This window comes from Argentina silus (genome assembly GCF_951799395.1).
Source record: "Argentina silus genome assembly, chromosome: 21".
In the NCBI taxonomy this organism is placed as follows: domain Eukaryota; kingdom Metazoa; phylum Chordata; class Actinopteri; order Argentiniformes; family Argentinidae; genus Argentina; species Argentina silus.
Window position 1 is genome coordinate 13164065 of NC_139675.1, and position 15550 is coordinate 13179614.

The 15550-nt window shown below is 44.5% G+C and overlaps 2 protein-coding genes across 2 annotated transcripts; one reads left to right on the forward strand and one right to left on the reverse strand.

Annotated features, from left to right (window-relative positions):
* Positions 1–261: 261 nt before the first annotated feature.
* Positions 262–1724, reverse strand: LOC310820826 (uncharacterized protein). The gene is made up of 3 exons (XM_083692631.1): positions 1242–1724; positions 603–1028; positions 262–460 (listed from the first exon to the last, which is right to left on the reverse strand). Exons 1-3 carry the CDS (start codon positions 1718–1720, stop codon positions 436–438), a joined length of 930 nt encoding a protein of 309 aa, XP_083548757.1. The 5' UTR covers positions 1721–1724; the 3' UTR covers positions 262–435.
* A 3310-nt stretch (positions 1725–5034) lies between these two features.
* Positions 5035–11502, forward strand: ddx43 (DEAD (Asp-Glu-Ala-Asp) box polypeptide 43; the record flags this gene model as incomplete). Its single annotated transcript, XM_083693204.1, has 16 exons — positions 5035–5374; positions 5628–5683; positions 6362–6479; positions 6805–6966; positions 7251–7332; positions 7427–7586; positions 8258–8376; positions 8595–8705; positions 8918–9059; positions 9308–9408; positions 9889–9976; positions 10243–10370; positions 10671–10780; positions 10895–11033; positions 11133–11220; positions 11356–11502. 16 exons carry the CDS (start codon positions 5035–5037, stop codon positions 11500–11502), a joined length of 2091 nt encoding a protein of 696 aa, XP_083549330.1.
* Between the last annotated feature and the right edge of the window lie 4048 nt (positions 11503–15550).

The window sequence follows — 15550 nt, forward strand, 5'->3', positions numbered from 1 at the left end:
GCATAGATGCTGACGCATAACATTAACTGGTTGGATTCATGTCACTGTGGTGTACCTATTGTCATATGGGGGTGTATGAAAAGAATGTTTGAAAGGAATCTGAAATATCGGAGGTCATGAATTAATATGACATGAATTAATTTGAGATTACATTATGACATGACATTACAACCTTCAATACAAACGGTTACTTCTAAACACAACGTCCTTACTTCATTAACAAAATCAAAACATGCATAAGACATCAAGGGAATGATTAATTTTATTTCTGAAATATTTGATATAGTCATTAAATATCATGTAATGTATTCATCACTTTTGTATATGGTGGCCTATAGCATGCAGGGCCCTCTGATGAAGCATCTTGTTCTGGACAGTTTGAAGCTGGAGTAGGCCTATCCTCATTCCAGTATTCTCCTTGTGAGTGGATCACTGTCAATCCTGCAATGAAGGGTTTAGTCTGCAGAGAGAGAGAGAGAGAGAGAGAGAGAGTGAGACGCTTACACAATGTAAAAACTATCAAGCCTTTTAAGAAAATGACTGAAAATGTACTGCTTCTGCTTTCACCCATCTGTCATTTGTGACAGTGGATCAACACCTACCTTTTCAGGATTGGCACCTTGAGCATTGTCAACACTGTGATTCTCTTTGGATCGTAGACACAGTCTTCCTCCTGGTTACTTGGTACCATGCCAACACCAGGTGGAACCCAGGCAGTGTCGTACCCATGGACGGTATGCCAGGTCCTCTTCATGAGGTGGTCCTGGCTGTCTATCATCTTAACCTTCCCAACATCGACCTTTAGCTTCAAAACCATCCTGTTGGAGTCAGAACCACCAATGGGGTATTTGATGACTTTTCGGATGTCTCGGCTGACATAGACACCAGCTCCAAGCATGCCATCACTGGACGGAGTGAACCCATATTTCTGTATTGCAATGGCAGCCTGGTTTGTTGTTCCATGATACATCACATAGGAGTGCTTATCCTCAGGGGTCATTCCACTCTTCAGATGAATGTATTTAGATCTGTGAGACAGAGGAGAGAAATAATTAGAGAAAATATGTTAATAAGCCAAGTGATATTGCACACCACCACTTGGTATCAAGTCAAAATGTTTACTCAACTAGACATCTCTAACTATAGAAACTAACAAAATATCAAAGTGACGTTGTTGTCCCATACCATAAAAGGTCAAATCAAGGAAGTGGGTATGAAATCTTTTTTGATACTGTACTTACATGGTGTTTTCATTCACTTCCAAAACCTCAATGACTTTGATTCTCTTTGGATCGTAGACACAGTCTTCCTCCTGGTTACTTTCTACCATGTCAACACCAGGTGGAACCCAGGCAGTGTCGTACCCATGGACGGTATGCCAGGTCTTCTTCATGGGGTGGTCCTGTCTGTCTATGATCTTAACCTTCCCAACATTCACTCTGACTACGAGTACTCTTCTCTGAGAGTTAGGAACACCAAGAGGGTATTTGATCGCTTTTTGGATGTCCCGGCTAACATAAACCCCAGCACCAAGCATGCTGACATCTTCTTTTGATGGCTTGAATCCCTCTCTCTTGATCAGTTCTGCACTCTTTTTGTCCGTGCCATGGAACATCACATATTCCTTCTGATCCTCTGGGTGTGTGTTGCTGTCAAGATAGTTGCCTAGGAAGTATGGTGACTGTGGACTTCTTGTCTTCTCTCTTCCTTTTTTATTCATTCTGACGCCTCTTAAAAAAAAACTGTTGCCAACAACCTGTGGCTGGGTTTCAGTAGACCTCAACCAATATGAGCTGCAATATAAATTAATCTACAGTTAATAATGCTATCCATCTTTAAAAAATCAACAAATAGCACTGTTCAAATCATCATTCAAAATATGCTGAAAAACATAATGTTGTAGCATTATAATGCTTGTTCTTACCTACTGTAGTACAGAGAGACGTGGGATTCAATCCTCTGGCCAGACGAACATTATAACACTGGATTATATACAGTAGGAGTGCTTAGGTTTCATTTTACCCTTAGGTTTTATTTCTTGTCTCGAGGCAAGCACAGACCACAATTCTAGATTTATGATCATGATTTGTGTTCTTGTAGGTAGGTGGTAAAACCATAAACATCGTGAATAAATAGGGAGGGTAAATCCTTGGTACATAATCAGGAACATAACATAACATATTGTATATTATTGCAAGACCTCAGAGCATACTAAGCTGCTAACGTCAAGGAAGGTCAAGAGAGAGCACAATTGCACATCTGGTCTCTACAGACCAGTGGTGATTATGCTGTCAGAATGATGTGAGACATAATTGTTGATACCAGTTTGGAACCATTTATTACCAGTTAAACAACTCAAATATGACAATAACAGTCTTTCCCACAGGTGTTTATCCTCATCCTTCATCCTCAGACTCCAGGTAGAAAAGAGTTTGGTTACAAGATGATGGGAAAATCTTCATAGTCCATAGCCTAGTATCCCTGAGTGGCACACAAGTAAGAACTAATTTTCATAAATGATTTGAGAAGTGTACAAATACTACAAATAAACTCATTTCAGAATGACAGCTTGCCCATTGTTACCTCATGCTGTCGTACTGAGAGACATGAGATTCAGTCCTCTGGCCAGACAGCAGTCAGCACTCCTATATAACGCTTTAACACTGGGTTATATAGGAGTGCTGACTGCTTAGGTTTAATTTCTTGTTTTGAGACAAGCATAGTCCAACACCTACAGTTATGCTTTTTGGTTCTAGGTAGAATACTTTTTTCACAGTATGTACAACTCCCCACCACCTGCTATCAAGTCAGATATTTCACTCAATTAGCCATCTATATATAGAAACAAAGCGCTATCAAACTCAGATGTCTCATACCGTAAAAGGTCAAATCAAGGAAGTAGGGTTCACACTAAAGCTATTATCTTTTTGTCATTGTACTTTCATAGTCTTTTGATTCACTTCCAAAACCTCAATGACTTTGATTCTCATTGGATTGTAGACACATTCTTCCTCTTGGTTACTTGGTACCATGGCTGATGGCGAGAAGATTTGTCTAGCTTTTGACCACCTTCCCCCCTGCTACCTTGACCGCACCCCACTGAGCCCTGGTAGCAGGATACGGTGCCCAAGGCCACACCAGTTAATGGTGGCTTATCTCTAAGCGAGATGTCTGTTGGCATGGTTGCTAGAAATATACTTCACCACCCATTCACCCACCCACTCCTCTAGTAATTTCGATAATGTTTTGTGTGGAACTAATCCAAATACTTTGAAACTAAGATAGTGACGTATACATACTTACATACATACATACATACATACATACATACATACATACATACTTCTTTCTCTTTTTGATGGCCAACTTTGACATAGCTTCATCGCTTGTAGGCAAGATGGGGGCCTGGTAGTCATGGGGGTCACCTCAGTGCAGGGGTCTCCTCTATGTTAGGAGTCTCCTCTTTGCAGGGGCTGTTGTCCCCACAACGGGTGTCCAACCTATGTATGGAGAAATAAAGTAACAGTGTTGCTAAAACTATAGACATCAATAAACATTAGTTTTTGGTTTAATTCAAACATTTAATTAAAGTTATTTGTAAAAATGAAATTAACAGGTTTTTCAAAACGTTGCTCACTGTGTGTGTGCAAGAGATCAGGAAAACATAACCTAAGGCAAACCTAACCTAAGCAACACACAGTCCTTTGACTTTCTCCTCCTCTGCAGCAGAATGACTCATACGAGTCACATGCACCGATAACAGAGTTCATCACTGGCCTGGGGACATAAGCTACTGTCGCCCACAGCCAACGAAGACCATGGTTTTAGTGGGCGATTTGTGTGGACTTCAGGAGCACAGGTTTTGTATCGACCAGGCAGGGATGAATTCTGCAACACCTATGTCTAAGGACAAAGGTACTCTAGAAAATGATTTACGATAGTAATAAACAGTATATCATCTTATAGATTAGAGTCTAAAAGCAGTGGAATGAGTCACACTTCAAACACACCTGTGTGCTTGGGCACATTTCCATTTCCCTGTGTAATGGACAATAAAGTGGTCTCCTCCTTCTTCTTCTCATGTATTCTAATAGTTTAACACAACCAAAATGGTCTTCTAGGTGTTAGATAGTGGTGTCATTTCTTCCGCAGCAATACAGTCGTTTTCAGGTTTGCAATGAGATGAAATAAGGAGATCTGAAGGTTGATGTCTTTTGGAGAGGATACTTTATTAGATGTTACAAAGAAATTCTGTTTCAGGATAGCATGTTATCTCTCTCTCTCTCTCTCTCTGGGAGTCTCCTCTCCCAGTGAATATATACACTTGCAATGGAATTCGACGGTGGAGGTCTACGTGTCCTAGGCCCCCTTTCCCTAGCATCTGCTGTTATGTCTCTGCGTTGTGTAAGGTACTGCCTAGCAGTGCCAGGCACCAGGTGAAAGGTCGAGAGGCACATTGAATATTGTAAAATTCCAACATAGGTCAACACAACCTTTAAACTTACACAACCACACAAAACGTTTTGCGTCGCCATCGTCTGCACCTACTTACTAAGATATTGCTGACTTTATACACCTATGACTACCCATGTAGCCTCCCCTAAAGCAGGACAGGTTATTACTTATTCAAAAGTACTTATTTTGGGGTTATCTCAAATAATTCTTAAGTAAGTGTGCAGTGGGTTCGAGTACATATAACTTACCAAGCAATGGCAAGGGCCGATTTCCGGACAGATTTGCTGCAAAAAATCACATCAAAATGTGTGCATAAACATAAATAAAGATGTATGCACAAAGTGTGTGTGCCATAGACGATATCTCGACATGGAAATGCATCGGTTTGATAAACTGTCCACACGAAATGAGGGGAAGAAAGCGTGACATTGACACGTCGCCCCCCTGGTTAAGCGTGTGTCTGCAGACGAAGTGGTCTGATACGAGGTTGACCCACCAAGGCCACGGAAGCGGATATTGGAAAAGATTGGCATTGAGTGGCAGTGCCCCTCCACTGATGATTGCCTCTTAGTTTGTATCATGTCGGACTGGGAAGATGACTACGATGGAGACAGTGTGCAAATCCGAAAACCTGCCCCAGTCATCAAAGCCCCCCCGATCAAATGGAATTGTTTGTCGACTCGAGGGAGTGAGAAGGAGAATGTGTGTTTCGGTGGGAGAAATGCCGGTGGGTTTGGAGGGAATCGTAACGGTCCACAGTGTCATCGTTGGAGGGACAGAGACGAGGGCAACGACCGCGTGTTCTCCGGTAGCGGAGGTCGTGGCGCCGGTAGAGGGGGCCGTGGTGGCAGTGACAGACCGGATTCAACGCCTCCGGTGACTTTTAACGTGGAAAATTCCTCAGTTGGAAAGGTTATAGGTAAGTCTCCCAATACAACTTTGCTAGCCAACATTAGCTAACAAAATTATCATTCACTTGCTGTGGTTGATAGCGTAACATTAGCATGTTAGCTTCCCCCACCCATGAACAGGCCAGCCAAACAAATACTTGTGTGAGACTGTTCGGCCCTTGACATCATGGCCAGAGTGGTCTATTATATATGATATTATATTTATAATAATATAATCATATACACCACTCTGATAATGGCGTGTCACGCTTTACTCAACAGGTCGCGGAGGAGCCAAGATACGCGAACTTGAAGAAAGCACCGGTGCCAGAATTAAGGTTGAATTAAGAATTAAATTGTTAACTAGTCAACGAGTTAATAAGCTAGTTTATTGAGTGTAGTGCAGTGGGGAGTTTGCTGGTAAATGTCAAATAGCATTTCCCATGAGTGGCCCGTCAAGTAGCTTTTTCAAGAAAATCTAATTAGCCGAAGTCACTACCAGCTATGGACACATGGAGTCGGACGGCCTTCTCGACTCACCTCATCCATTTAGGTTTTACTCCAGATACTTGAATAAACCCCAATATTTTCGCTTCCAACTACTGTAACCATGTCTCGCCATGTATGACGTCGATCTTTATCTTCTTTGAAATGTCCTGGTCGTTTGAGAACAAACATTTAGCAACGTGTGTGTGTGTGTGTGTGTTTTTTGGGGGGGTGGGGGGGACCAGACCTGCCCCCCCCCCCCCCCCAAAAAAAAGCAAAAAGTTTGTTCTCAAATGATGGTGACATTTCAAAGAAGATCCAGATCAACGTCATACATGGCCAGACATGGTGCTCGTTTCGCTGTGGGTCTAGTTTCAGCGTTAGGCTACCGTCAAATGTCACTGTCATGGTCAACTATCTAACTTGTACAGCGAAACCACAATTAACAGTATAACCATTTTGCATTAAATTTGCAAACTAATTTGAGGTAATTGTCGGTGAAATGTCCATCCCTGTGTGGCTGTGTGTAGATCAACAAGGGGGACTATGAGGGTGAGGTGGTCATCTTCGGGAGTCCTGAGGTCCAGCAGAAAGCCAAAGAGATGATCGAGGAGCTGGTGGCTCACAGTGGCCCTGGGTTCCGCAATGGTAAGATAAACATCGATAATAATGATTGTTTGGATGAACAGAGCCTTTTTCTAGACATCTCAGCACTTTACAGTATGGGGAAACTGACCTCATTCACTAGCAATGTGATGGAGAGAGAGAGAGGGGGGGGGTGGTATTGAGTATTAAAAGTGCTATTATAAAAACAGTTTTGTTTGAGATGTTTTAGAATTGTCCAACATCAATAGAATAATTTGTGGCAGTCAAGTATCAATAACAGAACACTCTTGTCAAAGGTTCCTCATGACACTCCTAACTGCACCACTGTCTTGAGTGAGGTTTTTTCTTCCTGTCTGTGGCCTTTCAGGTCCTGGGAGGGGTGGTGGGTATGGTGGGGGTGGGGGAGGCCAGAGCAGCTCCTGTTGGTCGTCGGAGGCACTGCAGGCATCGGAGGCCCCGCCCCCCGTGCCCATCGACTGGAACTCCATGAGAGAGAACCGGCATAAATACGAGGAAATGAAGTGGCAGGGTAAACAAACTATTACACACACACACACACACACACACACACACACACACACACACACACTATTACATCTCACTATCCAGCCATTCACTCACCAAGCATCTCGCTCTACATTTCTGACATCGCAGTGGATATCATAGGGCCTTGGTTTGAACCACATTTTGCGTAACATTTGTGTGAACCGTCAATTGAACATGTGATTCACGAATACCGTGTCAAGTGACTGACAAGGTGCGAGTGCGGTGGAGAGATTTCTATTTCGATCCAATTGATTTTGCCCTCGGCAGATCTCCCGCCTCTAAAGAAGAACTTCTACATCGAGGCGGAGCGTGTGACCAATTGGAGCGAAGAGGAGGTCAAAGGATGGAGGTAAAGAAGTTAATTCACCAATCTGACCTTCTTTCTCAAGCCAGGGCATTCCTCAGTAATTCCCTCCCCCTCCCCCTCCTCTCTGCCCTCCCAGGAAAGAGAATAACGATATCTTTGTGGACGACCTGAAGGAGGGAGGAGAGAAGAGACCCGTTCCCAATCCCGTGCGCTCGTTTGAGGAATGCTTCGAGCACTATCCCGGGATCATGGAGAACATTGTCCGAGTCGGCTTTGCCAGGCCAACGCCCATCCAGGTGCCAAATGAAGCACTCATGTTTAGTATTTGGTTACATATCCTTTGCGTGCAATAACTGCCTGAAGTCTGCGACCCATTGACCCCACCAGACGTAATCTTCAGTTGTTGTTTGTTTTTTAAATGCATGTTCAATAGGATTTAACTTTCTCCAGTCAAAAAACTTTTTGGCCCTGAAAAACTCTGTAGTTGCTATGGCAGTATGTTTGGGGTCGTTGTCTTACTGTATGATGAAGCGCCGTCCAATGAGTTTGGAGGCATTTGCTTGTACTCAAGACAAGATGTTTCTGTACACTACACAACACCGGTTGTTAGGAATTTGATTCAGTGCAGCTCATGAAAATGCAAACGCATAAATCGCCACATAAATATATACATGTGTTCATTACAAATCAGCCACCCACTCACCAACATTTCAATTTCAATGAGTAGCCCCCCCCCCAAAAAAAAAAATAGTCTTCCAATTTGAGAACAAATGAGGTAGTGGCTACAGGTACAAGGGGGTATTGAGATGCTTATTCTACCATTTTACCATTAAGATTTTTATCAGATGATAAATTTTTAGGTGGTTGTGTGGTTTTTAGGTAACTAGGGCATCCATCCTCCCTTATATCGTGTGTGTGTGTGTGTGTGTGTGTGTGTGTGTGTGTGTGTGTCGTGTGCCTCCACCAGTCTCAGGCGTGGCCCGTAGTGCTGACAGGAGAGGACCTGATTGGGATCGCTCAGACGGGGACAGGGAAGACCCTGGCCTACCTCCTGCCTGGGTTCATCCACATGGACGGGCAGCCTGTGTGAGACTTGAGCTTTCAAAATACAGCCTTTCTTCACGTCATCACTGACCCCAATGATGCTATATTCAAATGGATATCTCAAGTTCAGGCACACACCCACACACATCAGTACCATGATCCTAAAACAGTACCACATATTGCGAAGATGAAATGCTAGTTAAGGTCATGCTGCTAATCATACTGTGCCGTGTGTGTGTGTGTGTGTGTGCGTCTCACAGCCCCAGAGATAAGCGGCATGGTCCTGGTATGCTGGTGCTCACCCCTACCAGAGAGCTGGCCCTTCAGATAGAGCAAGAGTGCAACAAGTACAGCTACAAGGGCTTCATGAGGTACTGGAAATATGAATGAATATGAAGTGGGATCATATTTCTGGTGTTTGTGTGTGTGTGAAGCTGCAAGGGCTTCAAGAGGTGGTACTTGATATCAACATGTTGAGTTGTTTGTACGATCATGTGCCGTCACAGAAGAACTCCCAACAGATATCATTATTAGATCAATCTCTCTCTCTCTCTCCCCCCCCCCCCGCCCCCCCCCCGCTCAGTGTGTGTATCTATGGAGGCGGAGACCGTCGAGCCCAGATCAAACTGGTGGCAGGAGGAGTGGACATTGTGATCGCCACGCCAGGACGGCTAAACGATCTGCAGATGAACGAGTTCATCAACCTGCGCTCCGTCACTTACCTGGTGAGCTGTGTGTGTGTCAGTATATGCTGGTGAGCTGTGTGTGTGTGTCGTGTGTCAGTAAACACTAATTTCACTGGCTTGGAGGAACTGTGTGTGTGTGTGTGTGTGTGTGTGTGTGTGTGTGTGTGTGTGTGTGTGTGTGTGTGTGTGTGTGTGTGTGTGTGTGTGTGTGTGTGTGTGTGTGTGTGTGTGTGTGTGTGTGTGTGTGTGTGTGTGTGTGTGTGTGTGTGTGTGTGTGTGTGTGTTAGGTGCTGGATGAGGCGGACCGGATGCTGGACATGGGCTTTGAGCCCCAGATCATGAAGATCCTTCTGGACATCCGTCCAGACAGACAGACCGTCATGACCAGGTACAGAACCAAAAGCACCTGCTGACTCATCCCCTGATTTGAGATTCTGGGGATGGGAAGTTGTCACTGAGTCTCGCCCCCCCCCCCCCCCCCCCAAAGGTTTCGCTGTAGCGCCACTTGATGGCCGGAATTTTAGCTGAAGATAGTTTTCGATGTCATTATTTCACAAGCGAGCAGTGTGCATTCAATACCCCGTTTTTGACTTACATTGCAGTGAGTGCATACATATGGTCTACGTATGGCATATGGCATACGTATATATGGTCCCAGCGGGAATCAAACCCACAACCTAAGCGTTGTTCACGCCAAAAATAGATTTCTAACATATCATTTTCGATTCCCGGTGCTCACTCACGCTCACACGTTTGGACACAGAGGTCAAAGCTTTGTGCGCTGTTCCAGCCCTGGTGTCTCGTGTGAGAACCAACCCCCTTACCCATCCTGATGCCTTGTGTCCTCCTCTCTGATTGGCTGTTTCAGTGCCACCTGGCCCTCAGGAGTGAGGCGATTGGCCAAGTCGTACCTAAAGAACCCTATGATGGTGTATGTGGGCACTCTGGACCTGGCTGTGAGTGGACCTTACCTTCCTGCTACGGAATCATCATCACACACATCACGTCCCACTGACATGAATGCAACATTTACACGGGTCTCGGAGTTACACGAGCGCATCTCCAGTTAGGATTCCACTCGTAGGCTTTTACGACTTAGCAGTAGAGCATGAGCATTGATGTGCCAGATGTCTTCACTGCACTGCCAAACAGTTGATAAAGCTCTCTTGAACCCCTCCCTTCCCCTCCCCCCCCCCCCTTCCCCTCCCCTCCCCTCCCCCAGGCGGTGAACACGGTGCACCAGACTGTGCTGTTTGTTCAGGACGAGGAGAAGAAGGCCTACGTGTTTGACTTCATCCGTAACATGGAGCCCACAGATAAAGTCCTCATCTTCGTGGGCAAGAAGCTCATGTGAGCGTTGGTGGAGCTCCCCTCAGCTGATGTCTGTCAGACAAACTGCATCTGTCTGTGCGTGTGTCTGTGTGTGTACGTGTCTGTGTGTGCGTGTGTCTGTGTCTGTCTGTGTGTGTGTATGTGTCTGTGTGTGTGTTGTACAGCTCTGGAGCATACTGGTATAAATGTGTGCATGAATGCTTAGGAAAGAGAACACTGTCAGTACCTTCTTCCCCCACCAGCAAACTGGACAGATTAATTAAAGGTGTGTGTGTGTGTGTGTGTGTGTGTGTGTGTGTGTTCATTCTCCTACCGCAGGGCTGACGACCTCTCCAGTGACTTGTGTCTGCGGGGTCTGGCGGTGCAGAGTCTCCATGGGGACCGGGAGCAGTGTGACCGCGAGGAGGCCCTGCAGGACTTCAAAGACGGTACGGAGGAGGGAGGGAAGGAAGGAGGGTGTGTGTGTGTGTGCGTACAGATTGGTTGGTGTGCCCCTCACTGATGTCTCGTGTGTGTGTCTGTGTGTCTGTGTGTGTCCGCAGGCGTTGTCCGTATCCTGGTGGCGACAGACCTGGCGTCCCGAGGGCTGGATGTCCATGACATCACACACGTCTTCAACTTTGACTTCCCGAGAAACATCGAGGAGTACGTGCATCGCGTGGGCCGCACGGGGCGAGCAGGGTGAGAGCCGAGACGTGTGTGTGTGTGTGTGTGTGTGTGTGTGCGCGCGCGCGTGTGCGTGTGTGAAATTGTTGACAGATTGACTTTGGTTACCCGCAGGCGCTCTGGGGCCTCGATCACCTTGGTAACAAGAGGAGACTGGAGGATGGCTGCTGAGTTGATCCCCATCCTGGAGAGAGCTGGACAGGTTGTCTGTCTGTCTCTGTCTGTCTGTCTGTCTCTCACACACACACACGCACACACACCACATTGAAACAGTGAAGTGAAAGGGCCCAGATATCCATTGCTGGTCTAACATGTGCTCTTGTGGGATTTGATGTAGGAGGTGCCAGAAGAGCTGGTGCTGATGGCCGAGAGATACGAGAAGCACAAGAGAGAGAAAGACGCGTACGGACCGAGGGGAGGTGGCGGAGGAGGAAGAGGAGGAGGAGGAGGAAGGAACAGAGGAGAGTCGAACTGGAGGTTCTAACTCAAAACCGGTACAGTTTTTAACATGCGCGCGCGCACACACACACACACACACACTGTGTATTACTACGGAACAAGTTAGACCCACATGGTATGAAGAGGAGGGTTTTGCAAGGTGCAAAGACAAGGTGTTTGCAGATGATATGGTTGTCCTCACACGGTACCAGTTCACAGAGAAGGACAGACATGAGTTTGAGTCAACAGCCGAAACAGAGACAAAAACAAAAAGATGCTATATATTTCACATCTTTTATGAAATCCACTTTTTACAATGAACACAATGTCGTATGCAGCTGAGAACACGAATGACTGTATAATCTCATGTCATTTGTCACATTTCCTAATAATGGTAGTTTTCTATGTTCTTCATTAAGGGAAGAGGCACCTTGCATCTTCAGTTCCGGCACGTCTCGTTTTCACCCTTTTTTGTGTGTTACTTATGCCAAAAATACACTCTTTGTGTTTGATAGAAACGTTTGTGTTTTATTGAGTTTTGTTTCATGGTTATTTTATAATTTGTTGGAGAGCAGTTGTTGCCTCTCTCACTCAATGTATCATCTCTCAGAGAAGACTCAAAACTGTTCCAGGAGATGTTGATTGAATAAAAAAATTAACTTGTGTCCTGTCCTATTGTATTCATCTGTGTTATACACTCACCGGCCACTTTATTAGGTACACCTGTTCAACTGCTCGGAAACGCAAATATCTAATCAGCCAATCACATGGCAGCAACTCAATGCATTTAGGTACGTAGACATGGTCAAGACGACCTGCTGAAGTTCAAACCGAGCATCAGAATGGGGAAGAAAGGTGATTTTAAGTGACTTTCAACGTGGCATGGTTGTTGGTGCCAGACGGGCTGGTCTGAGTATTTCAGAAACTGCTGATCTACTGGGATTTTCACGCACAACCATCTCTAGGGTTTACAGAGAATGGTCCGAAAAAGAGAAAATATCCAGTGAGCGGCAGTTCTCTGGGCGAAAATGCCTTGTTGATGCCAGAGGTCAGAGGAGAATGGCCAGACTGGTTCGAGATGATAGAAAGGCAACAGTAACTCAAATAACCACTCATTACAACCAAGGTATGCAGAAGACCATCTCTGAACGCGTCGAACCTTGAAGCAGATGGGCTAAAGGGGGTCCAACCCAGTACTAGCAAGGTGTACCTAATAAAGTGGGCGGTGAGTGTAGAGAATCAAATGTTATTAAAAACAGGAAAAACATCAAGAACTGTAACCTCAGATACAGAACACTGTTCTGTCTCTTGACGATACTGAGGCTCTCTCCATCCAACCTTGTGGGACCACACTGCAGACCACACTGAAGGGATGCAGTTAAAACTATCCCTCACTCAGAAGGAAACCCAGGCACAGCTATTGCCAGATTCTACACTTCAGTGCCTAGTATTCCGTCTCCTTATTAGTGGGCAAAGTGGAGAGAAAGGTTGAAAGAAAGTGAGAGTCTTATTATGGTAGCGGATTAAGATGGGTTGGTTGGTTGGGTGGGTGGATGGATGGATGGATGGATGAATTGATAGATAAAAGAGGATGGATAAATGAGAATTAAGAGGTTAATCAGTATGGGCTATACTGAGCGACGCAGTAGTGACTGGTGACAGGAAGAAAGGATGATGTTATTATAGTTGGAAAGGTAGAGGTTAGAGAGGTTTGTCTTGTTTTGTTGGTTATAACTGTCCTCTGAAGAAAGATTCCATGGCTTGTTGTAATAATGGGACAATTTGATATCAATAAATCACGAGACTGGATCATTATTCAGTTGAACCACCAACAATTGACAGCTCAGTAAACTGTCACTTGTCTAGACTCTGAACAGTTATGTATAGAGCCATATCAATGTTCTGCCACCAGAGGTTATTCAGGCAAAAGGCAAGTTTAAAGCTTTAAACCACAGATACAAAACAGTCTTGTATCACAGCGCCTCTCTGTCTTAAAATCTAATAACTGTACTGTATACGAATGTGAGTAGGCTGTGTGTGTAATAAGTATCTTTGTCGTGTCTGGAGAATGTACACGTTATTTACAAAGTGGTATTGGAAGAATGGATACATAATTATAAACATCGATATGTTTATAAGTCCATTTCCCTCTGTCGCTGTTGCGTTGGTGTAGCTCAGCGGTTACTTCGTCCGCCATTCTTTCAGAATTCCCGAACTCCACCCCTAACCGGGTTCAAACCACGGGCGCTGTCCAGCGTTTTCCTACATGTAGTCCTGAGAGGACAGTTGATGGGCATTCAGGGGAAAATGTAGTTATGATAAAATGAGAGTTGAAATGCACGGAGACGACATGAAATGTGGACACTGGACATCATACATATGTCGTCCTACGTAGCCTGCTGTTTTAGAGCTTTCTGTTACCTTTTAACACTAGTGTGTGCGTTTGAAGTTAGTCTAAAGGAAAAACATGTAGGCAATTATGGATACATTTGACTTTGAGTAACAGAAAAGCCATTGCAAGGTTTGACACTTTTGTTTGTTATAACTGTCCTCTGAAGAAGGAAAAGTCCATTTCCCTCGGTCGCTGTTGCGCTGGTGTAGCTCAGCGGTTACTTCGTCCGCCATTCTTTCAGAATTCCCGAACTCCACCCCTAACCGGGTTCAAACCACGGGCTCTGTCCAGCGTTTTCCTGCCTGTAGTCGTTGAAGTGATTCTTTAGGTAAACATGTCGGCGAGGCTATATGTACAGCCTACATTTGACGTTTAGCAGCAGAAATAAAGTGTAAATTCTCTCGACTATGAACAGTTCTCATTCATTAGTGCATAAACTAACATACTATGTCCATTCTTTGTTTTATTTGGATGTCGAATTGACGTCACTGCTTTCTTCACGGCACCCAAACCAAAACTGATTGAAAGCGTCGCTCAGTTATGTACAGAGCCATATGAATGTTCTGCCACCAGAGGTTTCTATATATAATATATGTCGTTTAGCTGACGCTTTTATCCAAAGCGACTTACATTCCAGTGAGTGCATACATGTTTCAGTATATATGGTCCCAGCGGGAAAAGAACCCACAACCTAAGCGATGTGAGCGTCATACTCTACCAACTGAGCCACAGAGGACCACAGGCACAAGTTACTCAGGCAAAAGGCCTGAACTCAAGTTTAAAGCATTAAAAAACAGATACAAAACAGTCTTGTATCACAGCGCCTCTCCTCTGTCTTAAGACCGAATAACTGTACTGTATACGAATGTGAGTAGGTTATGTGTGTAATAAGTATCTTTGTTGTCTCTTGGTGTCTTAGTCTGGAGAATTTACACGTTATTTATAAAGCGGTATTAGAAAAATAGATACATAATTATAAACATCGATATGTTTATAAGTCCATTTCCCTCCGTCGCTGTTGCGCTGGTGTAGCTCAGCGGTTACTTCGTCCGACATTCTTTCAGAATTCCCGAACTCTACCCCTAACCGTGTTCGAACCACGGGCACTGTCCAGCGTTTTCCTGCATGTAGTCCTGAGAGGACAGTTGATGGGCATTCAGGGGAAAATGTTATTATGATAAAATGAGAATGAAATGAAATATGGACACTGGACATCATACACATGTCGTCCTACGTAGCCTGCTGTTTTAGAGCTTTCTGTTACCTTTTTAACACTAGTGTGTGCGTTAGAAGTTAGTCTTTAGGAAAAACATGTAGGCAATTATGTATACATTTGACTTTGAATCACGGAAATGCTATCAGAAGGTTTGTCACTTTTGTCTTGTTTTGTTTGCTAGAACTGTCCTCTGAAGAAGCATAATTCAGGTTAAGTTTAAAGCTTTAAAAACAGATACAAAACAGTCTTGTATCACAGCGCCTCTCCTCTGTCTTAAGACCTAATAACTGTACTGTATACGAATGTGAGTAGGCTTTGTGTGTAATAAGTATCTTTGTTGTCTCTTGGTGTCTTAGTCTGGAGAATTTACACGTTATTTACAAAGCGGTATTAGAAGAATGGATACATAATTATAAACATCGATATGTTTATAAGTCCATTTCCCTCTGTCGCTGTTGCGCTGGTGTAGCTCAGCGGTTACTTCGT